The sequence below is a fragment of the Drosophila sechellia genome, chromosome 3R (genome assembly GCF_004382195.2).
Source record: "Drosophila sechellia strain sech25 chromosome 3R, ASM438219v1, whole genome shotgun sequence".
In the NCBI taxonomy this organism is placed as follows: Eukaryota; Metazoa; Arthropoda; class Insecta; order Diptera; family Drosophilidae; genus Drosophila; species Drosophila sechellia.
The window spans coordinates 19859135-19874442 of record NC_045952.1 but is presented as its reverse complement, the minus strand read 5'-3'; the positions used below and the strand labels follow the sequence as shown (position 1 = coordinate 19874442).

At 45.1% G+C, this 15308-nt stretch overlaps 4 protein-coding genes across 7 annotated transcripts; 3 read left to right on the top strand and 1 right to left on the bottom strand.

Moving 5' to 3' along the window:
• The first annotated feature begins 3135 nt into the window (after positions 1 to 3135).
• LOC6607257 (transmembrane protein 135) lies at positions 3136 to 6250 on the top strand. Of its 2 annotated transcripts, none has more exons than XM_002032000.2 (5): positions 3136 to 3224; positions 4473 to 5416; positions 5471 to 5611; positions 5670 to 5836; positions 5897 to 6250. In XM_002032000.2, exons 2-5 carry the CDS (start codon positions 4487 to 4489, stop codon positions 6024 to 6026), a joined length of 1368 nt encoding a protein of 455 aa, XP_002032036.1. In that variant the 5' UTR covers positions 3136 to 3224; positions 4473 to 4486; the 3' UTR covers positions 6027 to 6250. The 2 variants fall into 2 exon arrangements, with proteins under 2 accessions (XP_002032036.1, XP_032577226.1); XM_032721335.1 differs by lacking the exon at positions 3136 to 3224 and adding an exon at positions 3880 to 4007.
• LOC6607253 lies at positions 3170 to 13813 on the bottom strand. 2 transcript variants are annotated; one of them, XM_032721337.1, is made up of 2 exons: positions 13617 to 13813; positions 3170 to 3462 (listed from the first exon to the last, which is right to left on the bottom strand). In XM_032721337.1, exons 1-2 carry the CDS (start codon positions 13801 to 13803, stop codon positions 3203 to 3205), a joined length of 447 nt encoding a protein of 148 aa, XP_032577228.1. In that variant the 5' UTR covers positions 13804 to 13813; the 3' UTR covers positions 3170 to 3202. The 2 variants fall into 2 exon arrangements, with proteins under 2 accessions (XP_032577228.1, XP_032577229.1); XM_032721338.1 differs by lacking the exon at positions 3170 to 3462 and having other exon boundaries at positions 13279 to 13813.
• On the top strand, positions 6924 to 8474 carry LOC6607256 (transmembrane protein 135). Its single transcript, XM_002031999.2, has 3 exons — positions 6924 to 7076; positions 7148 to 7924; positions 7979 to 8474. Exons 1-3 carry the CDS (start codon positions 6924 to 6926, stop codon positions 8414 to 8416), a joined length of 1368 nt encoding a protein of 455 aa, XP_002032035.2. The 3' UTR covers positions 8417 to 8474.
• On the top strand, positions 8871 to 11094 carry LOC6607254 (transmembrane protein 135). Of its 2 annotated transcripts, XM_032721336.1 has the most exons (4): positions 8871 to 8978; positions 9080 to 9528; positions 9707 to 10483; positions 10563 to 11000. In XM_032721336.1, exons 2-4 carry the CDS (start codon positions 9376 to 9378, stop codon positions 10998 to 11000), a joined length of 1368 nt encoding a protein of 455 aa, XP_032577227.1. In that variant the 5' UTR covers positions 8871 to 8978; positions 9080 to 9375. The 2 variants fall into 2 exon arrangements, with proteins under 2 accessions (XP_032577227.1, XP_002032033.1); XM_002031997.2 differs by lacking the exon at positions 8871 to 8978 and having other exon boundaries at positions 9376 to 9528; positions 10563 to 11094.
• Positions 13814 to 15308: the final 1495 nt, after the last annotated feature.

The window sequence follows — 15308 nt, the reverse complement described above, 5'->3', positions numbered from 1 at the left end:
GCCTACAACATCCGGCCGACAAGAATCTGGTTGGAATTGCGGCAATTGTCTCTCGGTTTTCCATGGCTGTGCGACATTTGACACATTTACTCCTCGGCGAACATGTGTGACTTTGGACGAAAACAAGAAGAAAGAAAACAAAAGAGCTCATGGGTTGGGATTGGGGTTTTTTGTTGGGCGGAGTGGAAAATGTCTGTTTTGGCACTCTGTTCGTTAGCAGAAGCCACAACATTTATATTTTGAAGTGAAGTCAGTGCGGTCTTGGCCACACTTTCTGGTCTGCACAAGTGGTAAATGGGAAATCGAGATGGTCACAATCATCGTTCCGGCTGACTCCTTGGTCAGAAGGTCCGGCCACGTATATTGACGATTCAGGCCCATTGTTTTGACCCGGGCTAGCACCAATACCACGTTCCGGTTAACCACACTGTGATCGAGGACGGGGGGTAAATAAGAAATAAGCGAATGAAAGCAATTAATAAAATAACAAGTTTGTGCAAAATTAATTGTGTATTATGCAAAAGGCTTGCTAATGGCAGGATTTGCATCAATGTACGCTGCTGGTACCCATGAAATATTACAGTGACGACAATGTCTCCTTCGGCCGTAGATCCTGTCCCCCTTAACCCTGCCGTTCTCGTAATGGCCGTGCGCACCAATGAGCAAATGAACAATTTATTACCGCTTAATTGAACACATTTGGACGCAACCGCACACACGTAGAGGGCCTAAACAAATGGCCACATGCAGGCGGCTGGACCTGGACAGGACCTCCACATTAAGCAGCGCCGGGGGGTTTTTGGGTTCTCGGCTTGGTTTGCCGACCAGGATAAATGAGCCCAAGACAAGTCTATAAATGCCGGAGAGACGGCGAATTTGGCGAACCAGTGAGGGAGTGGGTGGAGTCGTAGGACGGTGTGGTCAAGCAACTCAATGGGCAACCCAACCCAAACATAATCCCAAGTTGGCTGTGGATTCGGAAAATCCGTTCCTTGTAGCTCGCTGCATATTAATCGCACGGATCGCTGGACAAATTGATTCCTAAGTGGCTGCCGGATTGACAGCTCACAAGGTCCTCGTGTGTATGTGCTGCTGCCAGCTATTTTCACAATTATCCTGCATTCGACCTGCAACCTGCAACCTGGTCTGTCCTGCAACCTGGTCTGTCTTGCAACCTGGTCCGTCCTGCGACCGTGCTAATTGCCAATTGAACCCCAAAGAAAGCGGGGCAACCTTAGATTAACACCAACAATAGGGTCCTTGCCTTTTAAGTGCTTACTTAGCGGCACGTCAGAAACAAGGCTTTAGCCCGGGATGTCAGGGACGGAGAAGCAACCCCAAAACACCTCGAGTAAATTAAGTGAGTGCCAGGTCCTGACAGAGTCAAGTATATTTGATATACACGGCACTCTACACCCCCAAAAAGCAACACCATGCTTAAGCCGCAGCAAAAACAGGCGAATCACACAAAGCGGCCGCAATTTCGCTAAGCATTTGAGCGGGAAACGGCAAAAGTGGAGTTACGCAGCGACCGCAAAGGTGGAAAGGATCTGAACCAGGACTCACCCCAGCTGCCATCTCAGTTTAGGCCTGGAACCGAATAAACTACTTAAGCGCTTTTGGCTTTTCAAAATAAGCCGTGCCACAGGTAAATGGCAAAAGCAACAGCCAAAGCAAGAGCAACGGCAGGGGAGCAGCCAACAAACAATAACGAAATATTTTGTATATCCGCTGAGCCTTGTCAACCGCACCGAAAGAGCTTCTCAACACTGAAAAAATGTGGAGTAAAAACGGAATAAACTTACAATAGACAGTTAAGAAGAATTTAGTTTTATGTCTTACAGTATGTCTTTTCATATAAAAATAAATATTTATTGATATTATCATTTTTCGTTAAGTTATTCTTTTAGTGCATGCGTAAATGAAAATAGGCAGGAGATGGAGCAAAAGGACGCTGGAATTGAAAGTGGAACAAGTGCTCAGCCAGAGACATGCACAGATACACTTTATGAACTACAACCGAAATCCAATTGATTGTGCAGGCAGAGAGTCTTTGCCTGAGTCTACCATTTTGGCAGGCCAAGTGCTTTGGTAGTCGGGATGGAGTCTGAGTTGATTGTGGCACGAATTGTGGCCTCAGAGGCCACAGGATTCACAAATGAAAATTCGAGCAACGCGTGGGCGGCAGGCAAAGGAAAATGGAAAACAGGATGAGCAAGAGCGGAATCTACAGCTTAGGAGGATAATTTTCAGCCAATTAAATTCCACTCTAGGTGAAATATATTGTTTAATTAGGAACGAAGAATACTGTTCCTATACTACTAAATAAACAAAGTAAATTGAAATGTGGAGAAAATAAGTTATGCTCAATCCCATTCATATTTTTTCCATATATATACAGCTTTATTAAGAAATTACACAAATCAATACAAATATTTGAAAGAGATATAACAATTTTAAGTTAACAGGTTTAATAAGAAATGTGCAAATTTTAAAAAATGGAAAGAGAAATATATTTCATACGAAACAGAACCTTTTTTATACATTTGCTTTATACATACATAAACAGGATTGATCCAATTAGTTCACAAATTTCGCATTCAAAACTCGCGCGCAAGAGCAGCGCTCAAAAGCTGAATTCTACAGCACTGGCCACCATGTGTCTCCGCCCGTCTATCGATAACGCGATAGGCAACAGGCGCAGTCGATAGCCATCAGTTCGCCTTATTATTGTTTACAAAGCGCAATTCCCGTCAAAATAGAGCTGATAAATTAGTGATTAAAGTCGCGCGGATACTAGAAAAATGCAGTTGGTGGCCTGCTAAAGGGCGCAGCATTTGCTGCTCAACGGCAGCAGACTCAGAAAGCGTTTACCACTCCGCCCAACCACTTGTTGTTGTTGGACTCTGCCCGCCCCATACAACGCCATCCATTATCCATTAAAATACCCCCGCCCGATTTCGCGTCCGTTGGTGAGGGGGGGCGAGGTCCGGAATCGGGGCAATCAGTGCTTTACACTCACATCTCAATCCGGGACTCCAGTCGGCGTCACTTAGCTGTCACATATTGTCAAGTTCTCAACTCGAAGAGCTGGAAAAGTTGCAACTATAAATCTCAGACTGAACAAACATCAAACAGCATATTAAGTAACCAATATTGGAAATCAAGGTGCGATTAGAGAGTGATCAGTTTATTGCCGCCGTCAAGTGTCCAGTAGTTCCAGCGTAAGTGCCTCCCTCTTCACTTCGACAATGCAGATTAGCTGGGTTTTTTGTTGTTTTTTTTTCAGTACTGTATTTAAATCGCGGCTCTCATTTAGATTGCGCAAAGATCTCGAAGTTGACCCCGCGGTTAGTGCCTTGGCTTCATCCATATGGTTTCTCATGCAAATCGCGGGCAAGAAAAGTCGGTTGCCAAGTTCGAGAGATAGCAGCTCGTTGCAGGTGGTTCGATTTGAAGGGCCTATTAAAAACATAGCTTTGTTTATGGCTGTAATCTAAAGTGCTTTAGGTTTACGATAATCTTAACAATAAATACTATTAAAAAAAGTCCCTCGTTCGTTAAAAATTCAACTAATCTTATCGCAGCATAATAACCTTAATGATTCTTTGATTTCTCTTCTAATTGACATTGACAATAGATGAGTTTTACTCGTGGAAAAGTATCTTAAATGTTCTTCCATATTTTTCGATCACTTCCTTATCAATTAAGATAACCAAACCTACGTATTTCGTGTCACCTTTGTTCATGCCTTTGCCAAATCCCCCGCAACGGCTAATCTGTCGTATATCTTATCGATTGACAGCAGTAAATTGCCACAGATACCCGACGAACAGCTGTAATCCGTATTCCGTTCCTTGGAATAAGTCAGTTCTGGCCTGGCCAGCAGTTGTCGCAGTTCTCCCCCGGGAATAACAAACATATTAACCAAACCGAATCAAAATTCGGATCTATTTTCAAGTTCAGTGGATCAATCGATAGCGCCGAAAGAAGAGCAATAACAGCTTGTACGTTCTTAGCTCGAAGATAAGATTAAAGGTTAAAAAACGGACTCGGACCCGGCCACCTCATATGCGGTGACTAACCATTAAATTTATTCCAACCACTCAAAATTAATTTAAATTTTTATTAAATTATGGTAAATGGGTAACAACTATAGTTTCGTTACTACAATCTTACCATATCTTACCAAAGCTTCTTATCATTCAGTGTGTACGCTTATCAAAACCGAATGACAATGGTATCATATCTACTATAATTAACGTATTAAAGTGGCAAAGTTTTAATTTATAAATGTGTTCCGATTTTGAGAGAGATAATCGTGCCCGGCAGGTTCTTGTATAACTCATTAATCCTTTCGTATATCAGTCCATAGGTGGGCTTATCCATCTAATGATCATATAATCATTATATAACGTATTTTTAAAACTAAGTGATCAGTTATTAAAAATGAAAACACAATTTGTTTGCAGATCTACATTCCAAAATGGCGGGACAAAGCAAGCTGATCGATCCACTGTGCATCACTTGCAAGGAGTTCCAGCACCCATGGACGGACCACTGCGTGAGCGCCACCGCCGGTATACTACTATCGGCCACGCCCTACTGCCTGCGGGTCTACACAATAGTTTACGCCCTGTCGTTGCTGATGCGCCACCGCTTTCCCAGTCGCGAGGATCTGCGCAAGACGCTGCTGGGGATCATCCAATCGACGGCTTTCCTAGTGACCAATGCCTACACCTTCATTCTGTACAACTGTGCACTGCGGCACATGCTCGGAAGATACCACTTCTCCACAGTGGCCTTTGTGCCCTGCTTTTTCGCTTCGTTTTCGGCCATTTTGGTGGAGAGACCAGCCCGCCGACCACTACTCACTCTCTACGTTGCCAATGTGGCCACTGAAGCGCTGTGGAAAATGGCAGAATCGAGGGGATGGGTGCACTCCGTTCCTAATGGACAGACACTCATCTTTGGCGTGAGCATGGCGGCGCTTCTCTATATCTATCGTACTGGCACTACCAAGGATTCCATCTTCAACATCCTTCGCATCTTCGTGGGCAAGGAGGAAGCAGGACCGATTGCCAAGTCCGGGCCCGCAGTGCCCGGTGAGCAGCCTGCGCCAGACCGCCGACGTCCCGCCGTCAGTTTTTCGACTGTATCCGACTGGGTGCGCGTGTACAGCAATCTCATTCGCGCAAAACACGAAAGCTGTCGGCATCAACAAAGCTGCATTGGATACTCTCTGATGGGTGGAATTAAACCCTTTGTGGGCGGAGTGGGTCTTCAGGTTGCCCTGAAGCTGGTCATGAACGTCAAACGAATCACGGCTGGAAAAATGCCGTGGAAGAAATTGGTCTTCAACCGTGGTACTCTTCAACTGGGCATCTTCATGGGCAGCTTTTCATTTCTCTATAAGGTAAGCGTTTTGACATTGGCGACCAGCAGTGAGTCATTTCTTCGTCCTTGACAGTCGGTGTCCTGCCTGCTGCGGCACAGTTTTAACCGGGACGATGCCAGATTTGCAATTCCAGCGTCGTTAATTGCCTCTGTGGCCTTCACCCAGTATCCAGATAACACGGTAGCCTTGTATGTCATGTGGAAGGCGCTACAGGTAAGCATGCTACAATATCTGCATTATTTACCTTAATCAATAACTGTTTTATCTTTAGATTCTTTGCACAAAGGGCCAAGAGCTTGGTATTGTGCCACACATCCCCAACTTTATGCTTTTCTTGTACTCCTTTTTCACGGCTGTGCTTTTTCATGCGGGAATCCTGGAGCCCAAGAGCCTGCGCCCCAGCTACTACAAGTTTCTGCAGGCCATTTCGGGCGATCGGTGAGCAAAGTTCACACGCGCTGCGTAAGCAGTAGATTAAGAATCCCTTATCATTCGCAGACTGAGCAAGTTTAATCTGAGCGCCTTTGATGTATTTGGGCTGAGCAGTCAGCAACAGGCGCTGGACACCATCAAGGCACTAAACATAGTAGAAAAGTCATCCTTGCCCGCCTACTCCTTTTCCTCCTGAGTCAGCAGTAGTCAATTTTGATTTAGTCAGTCGCCTCCACCAGAGGACCCTATATATCTCCTAATATCCGCGTTCAACTGCGAACTGTATATACATACATACGTCAAGAGTCTCCCGCGCTCAAAGAGCGCACAACGATTATTAAAATAAGCTAGTTTGGGTGAATTGTAAAATATGTTGACCTTTTTTATTTCGTGGCATTAATAAATCGTATAAAAAATATATATTTATAGTTTATATATTTTGTAAAACGTAAAGAGCAAATTTCTTTTTAAATCGAAAGCACCTTTTTGATTAGAAAGCTCTAATTATTCGGAGTAAACTCTACAATAAATTATTCAATAAAGCTCTCTAAATGGCAAACTTTTTATGAGAGCCTTAAGTAAGAGAAACCTCACCGTGTTTTGATGAATCAGCGTAAACAAACCAGAGGGAGACGATCTACCACAAACTCTGTCTGGCATGGCATAGGTGCGATAAGCATAAGTTTAACTAACACCCTAAGATAAAGTAGTTCCTGCATATCGACGAACTTGGCGACCCCCTGTTGATTAGCACGCACTTGAGATGGAGGTGCGTAAGCCACTAAATCGCCCAGAATATCAGTCAGTTGTACTTAATAGTTGATCCGGTTCAAACGTGCGGCGCAAATCGAAGTTATTGGGTTACCAGTGGCAGTTGATTCTAGGAAGGTTACGCCGAAAATGAACAGAAAGCGGTTCAACTGATAGTGGATTACCTTTAGATTAATGGTTGGCATATTTCACATAATACTAGTGCATATGCATGCAAATTATCTGAGCCAATTCAAGGGTTGTGATTAACATTATCAGTCGTCTGCATTCGATAAGCAAAGCCAGAAGTTCCACCGTCATTTCCGTGTGTTCAAATTGGATAATGGCAGCACAGAGTAAACTGGCTGAGGCCGCCTTCAAATGCAGCTGCCAGGAGTTCGTGCATCCTTGGACCTCCAGCTGCGCCTGTGCGACGGCTGGAATGCTATTATCCCTAATCCCTGGCACATTTAAGACCTATAGCATGGTCTACATGGTGAGTTAATCATGTTTTATTTAATCTATGAATCCTAGGAGTGTATATAACTGATATCGAATAACTTTCAGTTGGCACTTTTGATGCGCAGGCGCATTCCATCGCTCAAGGACCTTGGCAGGACTTTAGCCAGTACTCTGCAGTCGACGGCTTTCCTTTCACTAAATGGAAGCCTCTTTGTCCTCGCTATTTGCCTGGTGCGCCAGTTTCTCGGTGGTTTCTACTTCGGTACCGCAGCCTGGGTGCCAGCTCTTTTGGTGAGCTCCATATCGCTGGCAGTCGAGCGTCCGCAGCGCCGTGCTCCACTGGCATTGTATGTGGCCAATGTGGGCATCGAAACGCTGTGGAAAATGCTAGAGGCCCGAGGACTGGTGCGATCCATTGCCAACGGACAGGTGCTCATCATGGGAGTCAGTATCACCGCTTTGATGTATCTATATCGTGCCGGATTGCACAGGACTGTTACCAAGGATGCGACTTTTAAAGGATTGGGTGTGATCATAGGCAATGAGGAGGAGGGTCCGCTAAAGCCCTCTACGGGGATCATACCCCAGAGATCTAACCTAGGAAGCCTAAATTTTCGATGCATTACGTCGTACCTTAAAATCTACAATCACCTGACCACCCTCAAACATCCCTGCTGTCCTCACCAGTTTGGCTGTGCGGTGTACGCCCTGCTTGGTGGAGTTAAACCTTTTCTGGGCGGTGTGGGTCTTCATGTGGGTTTCAAGCTCCTGCTCAACATTTCGAGGATACTCCAGCAAAAGATGCAGTGGCGCAAGCAGATCTTCAACAAGGGTTCTCTGCAGTTGGGCATAGCGCTCGGCATATTTTCACTCCTTTTTAAGGTGAGTCAAAATTATTCAAAATGAATTTAAGCTAATTTAAAAACTATCTTTTAGATAACTTCATGTGGCTTCCGTCACTCTTTTGGATATGATAATGCTCTCTTTGCCATTCCATCTGGCTTAATAGGATCTTTTGGCCTTCTACACTTTCCCAATACCACGGTGTCTCTGTATCTGATGTTGAAGTCCTTGCAACTCTTGTACAACTGGGGTGTCGCCGAGAAAAAGGTTCCCGAGGTGCCAAACTTCTCCATGATTATGTATGGATTTTTCACGGCTGTACTCTGTCACTCAACGGTTCTGGAGGCAAAATCCATGCGGCCCAGTTACTTCAAGTTCATCGAAAACATTTCCGGAGGTCGTCTAAGCCGGTTCAATATGAAATCCTTCGAGGCTTTTGGAGTTCAAAGTCAGGATCAGGCTGATTATATTATCAAAAAACTGGGCATTGTTAAGTCCTCATCGAACCCTCTATTTCCACTGATTGTTTAGGAGGTCATTAATTGTGATAGAGATATAAAGATTTAATAAATTGTATTATAATTTTCAAGTTTTCTGAAGTTATGTAAATATATGAATTTGCCTATCCATCTAATATAAATTTGTATACGTCATTTATTATAAATACTTTTTTGGGTTTGCTGAAACTGAGAATGACCCCTCAAGAGAAATATCTAAGAGAATTCTTAGAACATGCCGGGTGCTTTGGAAATTGATAAGGAATACCCAGCTGGAGGTGACGCAGCGACAACAAACCGATCGCCATTGAGCAAGTAAGCCAACTTTCGGCTCGCGTGTACGCGATAAGTAGGTGCCCTCTGCATCCGACGCACTTCAGCCGAACCACTTGCGGGAATTTGGGGGAGTGCTGATTACGACGGCATAGGAATGGAGCTCTTAAAGTGCGTCTACACACAGACCGTACTTGGCCAAATCGTGAATAGGTATCGGCAGTCAGTTGTATTTCATGGCCGACCAGGCCATAACGTGGTTTCCTAGTAGGAGAAAATATTATTAAATAGCCAACGTGCCATAACAACTAAATAAACATTGGGTAAGCGTTGGTTATTTTCTGAAGCTTGTCGTGTTTTCTAGTTGACATATATGGTTGTGATATATCCAATAATTTTTTACTCTATTGATTCCAATCTTCAGCTGAGACCAAGTGGATAACCAGCTGTAGCTGATTCGAGGAATGCCCAGCGTGATTTACTGGGAATCGAGCAAGTTGGATCATCATATTTGTAACAGCATTCCATAGATTTTCAAGCTGAAATTACACTGGATTAATCGTAAATCCGGGAATTCCAATTTAACTAGGCCATTGTGGACACTGCGCGCCACGTTCGGACATTTGGCGATAAGCCCCTTCTCGATAAGCTTTATCATCCTCACGAAGCCAATTCGATAATCGTAGACGGCGGAGCATAAGTCAATATTCAAAGTGGATCATGGGAGCCCAAAGTAAACTGGCCGAGATAGCCTTGAACTGCACCTGCTATGAGTATCACCATCCGTGGACAAAGAGCTGTGCCTGTGCTGCGGCAGGTATGATGCTCTCCGAGATCCCTCCCAGTCTCCGCACCTACACCACTGTTTACGTGGTGAGTTGAATGGGGAAACATGGGCTACAAATGTAGACCTTATTTAAGTGCGTTGTATATGGCAGTTCAACTGATATGAATTTTGAAGTACAAAGGTTATATTATAAATAACCCTTCTAAGTTTTAGTGATACTTAACTTCAGTGAATCCTATTGTAACCATCTATTCCCTACCCCAGGTGGCTTTGATCATGCGAGGACGCATTCCATCGCTGAAGGATCTGAGACGCACTGCATCTGGAATCCTACAGTCTACAGCGTTCCTTTCGATGAATGGAGGCCTCTTTGTTTTTGCCGTGTGCTACTTGCGTCAGATCTTGGGAGGATTCTACTTCGGCACAGTTGCTTGGCTGCCCTCGTTCCTGGCCAGCTTTTCATGTCTTGCCTTCGAGCGTCCAGAACGCCGTGCTCCTCTCGCATTGTATGTGGCCAATGTGGGTATCGAAACACTGTGGAAGATGATGGAGGCACGAGGCTGGGTTCGATCCATTCCTAATGGACAGGTGTTCATCATGGGAGCAAGTGTGACCGCCTTGATGTATTTATATCGCGCCGGATTGCACAAGACAGTGGCCAAGGATGCGACGTTCAAGGCTCTTGCCCTGATCGTGGGCAAAGAGGATGAGGGTCCACTGAAGACGCCGGTGGTCACCACCACGCAAAGCTCTCGCGAGGCTCCCCTCAACTTCCAAACCATTTCAGCCTACGTACAGCTCTATGACCGCATGCTGAAGGCCAAACATCCAAGTTGTCCACACAAGAGGGGCTGTGTTCCCTACGCCCTTATTGGAGGACTAAATCCATTCCTGGGCGGTGTGGGCTTATCGGTGGGTCTAAAGCTGCTGCTCAACACTACCAAGATCTTCAAGTCCAAGATGCAGTGGCGCAAGCAGATCTTCAACGGAGGATCCTTGCAGTTGGGATTGGCGCTGGGCATCTTCTCACTTCTCCTCAAGGTGAGCAATACCAGCCGTTTTTTAGATACTGAGTTAAACCATTTAATATATCTTATCACTTCCCCCATTCAACTTTCAGTCGACTTCCTGCGGACTGCGTCACTCATTTGGTTTCGACAATGCTCTCTTCGCCATTCCCGCTGGCCTCATCGGATCGATTGGCTTCTTCCGTTTCCCGAACACCACGGTGGCCTGTTATCTGATGTGGAAGTCCATGCATCTGCTCTACAACTGGGGCATCGCGGAGGGCAAGTTGCCCGAGGTGCCGCACTTCGCGATGCTCATGTACGGATTCTTCACGGCTGTGCTCTTCCACTCGGCAATCCTGGAGGCTCGTTCGCTGCGTCCCAGTTACTACAAGTTCCTCATGGGCATCTCCGGAAATCGCATCAGTCGCTTCAATGTGAAGCCCTTCGAGGCTTACGGTCTGAAGAGCCAGGGCCAGATCAACTATGTGATCAAGAAACTGGGCATCGACATGACCTCACCCTACCCCCTTTTCTCCCTGACTGTCTAGATGGGTTTCCCCCATAACTTCGCATACCTACTGTACAGTAAAAAAAAACCAGAAACAATAAATGTGTAACACAACGATGCAGCAAAACTTTAAATTAAATGCGCGACGCAGAATGGCCATTAAGGACTTTTAAGTGAGGAGCCGCAGAGTGGGCCAACATCAATCACGGAGTCAACAAGCCGCTGGCACCCTTAAAGCCCCCCCTTAAAACCCCCTCGAAAAAAACCCTCTCAGCCTCCGAGCCTCTGCCTCACCGCAGTGACAACTCTAGACGGCGGCTCCGCGCCGCTCAATTATTTACATTTATATGTCATATAAATTTATTGCCCACCATAACTCAGCCGGCCCAAAAGCGAACTGGGATGAGCGGAGAGTTGAGCTGACAGACCAACTCGAGATACCCGAACTGCAGCTACAAAATCACTAAAAATAAAAATAATAATAAAGCACGGAGCCAAATGAATAAAAGTGCACATCTTGTTTCAAGAGCTACGAAACTGGGAATACCCTGAAGTCGTTGTAACTCAAAGGGGGAAAGTTTATTTCGGTTGATTTCTGTGCGGTTGGGAACAGTCTTTATACAGAAATCAAAATTTATACTAATATAACATATTAAATTGTTTGTTATGGAATCAAAATTCTATAAAGATGGGTTTTCATATATGACCAATACTCCCATCTAAAGGGTACAGATCTAACCGCGTCCTCTGTGCGCAGTATCCTTTTCGGGATAATACCAGAGTACCCCAAAAACCGGGCTATAATAAGCTCTACTCGTCCTTGGCCCCCCTCTAATGATCATCTTGGCCAGCAATGGAAGCGGAACCCGAACTGGCGGAACAGTGGAAGCGAGGCCGAGGCGGACTTAGCAAATGAATTATAGGCTCGGGTAAATTTAATGTGCCACTTAGTTATCGGTGCGGGATGAGGCGCATGAGGGAAGGTCCTGGCCTTTATTGTTATGCGAATCATAATAAGGCACGCCAGCTAAGCGACTTCCTTCCGCTTCGCAGCCCCATGACCCGTGGCTGTTTGTCTTTGGTGATTTTCATTTTTAAATTGAGTTGAAAATAATGAAAATGCAAATTCGCCGGCCAGCTGCTGCTGCTGTTGGACTGTTGGACACGCTTTTTGGTCCGACTCCTGCAATTGCAGGCTCCTTGGCATTTATGAAATTTATATGCATGTCAGTGGGCTCCCAAGGCTGGCGGGAGAGGGGGTAGGTTGGTCTGCTCCAGCCCAGTCAACAGTATGGAAAATACAAATGAAGCCAGTGACAAATCTCATTAATCACAGCGCCAGAAAAGATTCGCTCGGTAGGGGGGCGTGGCTCTGCCTAAGTGGGTGCAGCTGTTGGCGCCTTCAAATCTGGGATTATCAGCTTAGCAGTTGCAGTTGTTTCTGTTGTTTCTGTCGTTTCCGCAGCTCCTACTACTTGTTGGTGCAACTCGAAGGAGCCTCGAGGAGATCGGAGATGCAAAAAGTGCATATAAATTGAATATTATAAATTTTCTTATTTTGCAACTGCTGCTTTCACTTAGCTGCCGCTATTACTGCTGCTGCTGCCAAGTTGTAACTTCATTTAAGTCAATCGCTCTTTTCTGTGGCGCACAAATTGTAAACAAGGGAATTATGCAAATGAATAAACTCCCGTCCCATGGCAGCGAAATGAAATATTATTGAGGACTGTAGCTCTCCGAGTGCGCAAATCGAACGGAAAATGAACTTTCAACTGTCAAAATAGGTGAAATGGAGAAGAAGGAGGTTAGCAGTGCCCCACCGAAGCGGAGGAGCCACTTTTCACTACTCGGCCAAGACTTTCGACTTGCCATAAATTTCGTTTTATATATTTCTATGAACTGACAAGGTATGTCATCGCAAGATAAGCAACCCCAAGCTGTCCGAATTCTGCCCCAAATAAATGACACTTTTTTGTGCGTCCGGAGAAGAAATGAATTTTTAATTAAAATTTGCAGTTGTGCTGTGCGAAGATTGAATGGGAAATTCTACAGTGCCAGATAACCTACAGATGCATAATAAATAAATGAAATTTCTCTAGCTGGAATGCATTAACTACTCCGTGCATCCAGCAGAAATTTGTAAGAACTCGAATTCAAGAATGATTTGGCTTTAAGAAAATGTCCCAACATTTCTCACAATGAGGCAATCTACTACTGATTGCATGTATTATCTTTACTATTTACCTTTTATCTAAAGTCATCAACCTTTGAGATTTGAATAAATACAAAGAATCTTGATAAACTGCATTGTGCACATATCATAAATTTAAAAATATAGTATTATTCCTTCACGTTTTACTTGGTTCATTTTCCGTTTAACTGGCCTAAACCTGATTGGAAAAAACTAGTTTCATTCCATGATACTTCGTATTTGCTACATTTACAATCAAATCTAATATTTTTAATTAAAAGATTAGATTATATGGAAACGTGCTAGTACTAGCAATACTATTCTTAAAGGTATACAATTAATCAATGTTTTCATTTCTTTCTTAACATAACTAAAAATTAAAGGTAGTCAGAATAGGTAATTATAATGAATTTGAATAATAATTCAAGATGAATCATTAAAGCAGTCTTTAAAAGGCGAACATACGAATGCTGATGGCTCCCAGGGTGCACTCCCCCTGGATTTCCTGCTCGTCGTCCTCGATCTCTCTCAGCCGCACCAGACGAAGGGGTACGAAATCCATGAGGAACTGCAGGCCGGCATTGATGAGACCCAGTTGGATCCAGATCAGTGACAGCCAGAGGCAGGCAACGCCGTCGAAGGGAGACGTCATTTCGCCGACGAGCTTGGGATCACACTGAGGTGTATACAATGGGTGTGGAATCGGTGGGATCAGGAAGGGGCCGAGCTCCCCACCACCCCGTTGAAAACGTGCCGCCTCTAAAGTGATAAGGGGCCGAAACAAAATTGCCGCCCAGCGATAGCAAGGCCATTATCTTTTGAGTCCCAACATTCGGCTAGCAACACGACCATTACGACTTGAGTCGCAACATTTTCAGATTGTGTTGCTGGGAAATCCGCTCAAACTGCTCAAACTGCTCCATCGAACCTCGGCGACAGCGTTCCAAAGTTCGTTCGTTTCGACATTGAATCCTTCGGCTCTTGCATTCGTGTGCTTTTGCAACAGGATGCGCATTGTGCCAGGACACATGTGGCCCAGTTCCACACGTCGCACTCTCTGGGGAGATTTCAGTGCCACTCGGTCCGCGACTAACTGGGTTAGTGGTACAAGTTCAGTTTGACGCATTCGCCTTATCGATGGTTTCTCTTCCGCACGTTCCGCTCGTTGGGCTCATTCGGCCAGGATGCGTGCATCCCAATGGTGGTGCGCATTATCCTTTTGCCAGGCTAACTCTGGACTAAGTGAATAACCGGCGTGCTCTTATGCACCCGCTTTTCCGTTCTCAAAGGAAACCGACTTCATCAGCAAAGCGACTCCTTATCCCGCTTTCTTGCGCTTCATTGCACCGTGCAGCCGCCATTTTCCCGGCACATCCTTAATTGAAAGAACATCGTTTACCTACTTGTAAGCCATCCTATCTGCAGTTTCTGTGGCGCGTTCTTTGTCCTTATCTCTTTGCCTTTCGGAGCCTTTGTTTGTTTTCCCCCGACATATAGCCACCTTTATCTTTGGCGGAGGAGCGGCAAGCAGCTGCGAATGCATCATTGGGCGTTGACAGGGGCCACTCCCATCGCTTATTGGCAAAAGACTTCCTGGGATCCATCTCAGTGACGCCTTTGTTCTGTTCATCCTCCTTGCCAGCCCTCCTATTTTTACTACCAAAAAACGATTCCTTTGTTATGCCAGCCGCTCGACGACAATTGCACTTGCTGATTGCCCTCATTTCAGTCTTGAAATAATATTAAAAACTTTTACTCCGTCTCGCCAACGTACTACGCTCGTCTTGTCTCTTTCTTAGTCCCATCTGCCCTCTCTCTCTCTCGTGTCCTCTATGTGTGCGGTTCTTTTGTCTTTGTCTTCGCCTATGCCGCATGCTGCCTGCTGCTTGTTGCAACTGCAGACTCGTGTTGCAGCTCAAGTCGGAGCCCCTATACCCATATCCTTGCATGCCATCGCCGGACTTTGATTCCCTAGCTTGTTCTAGTTCTTGTTCTTGTCCTTCTTTTATTTACCACATAAATCACATGCCGGCGGACGGGACGGAAAGACATTTCTATATCTATCTACTTAAGGTTTTCACTGCCCATCCAGGAGCACTTTCTTCACCGGCACTAAAAGAAATCATATGTCAGAACTTGAAAGCATTTTCAGGCCCT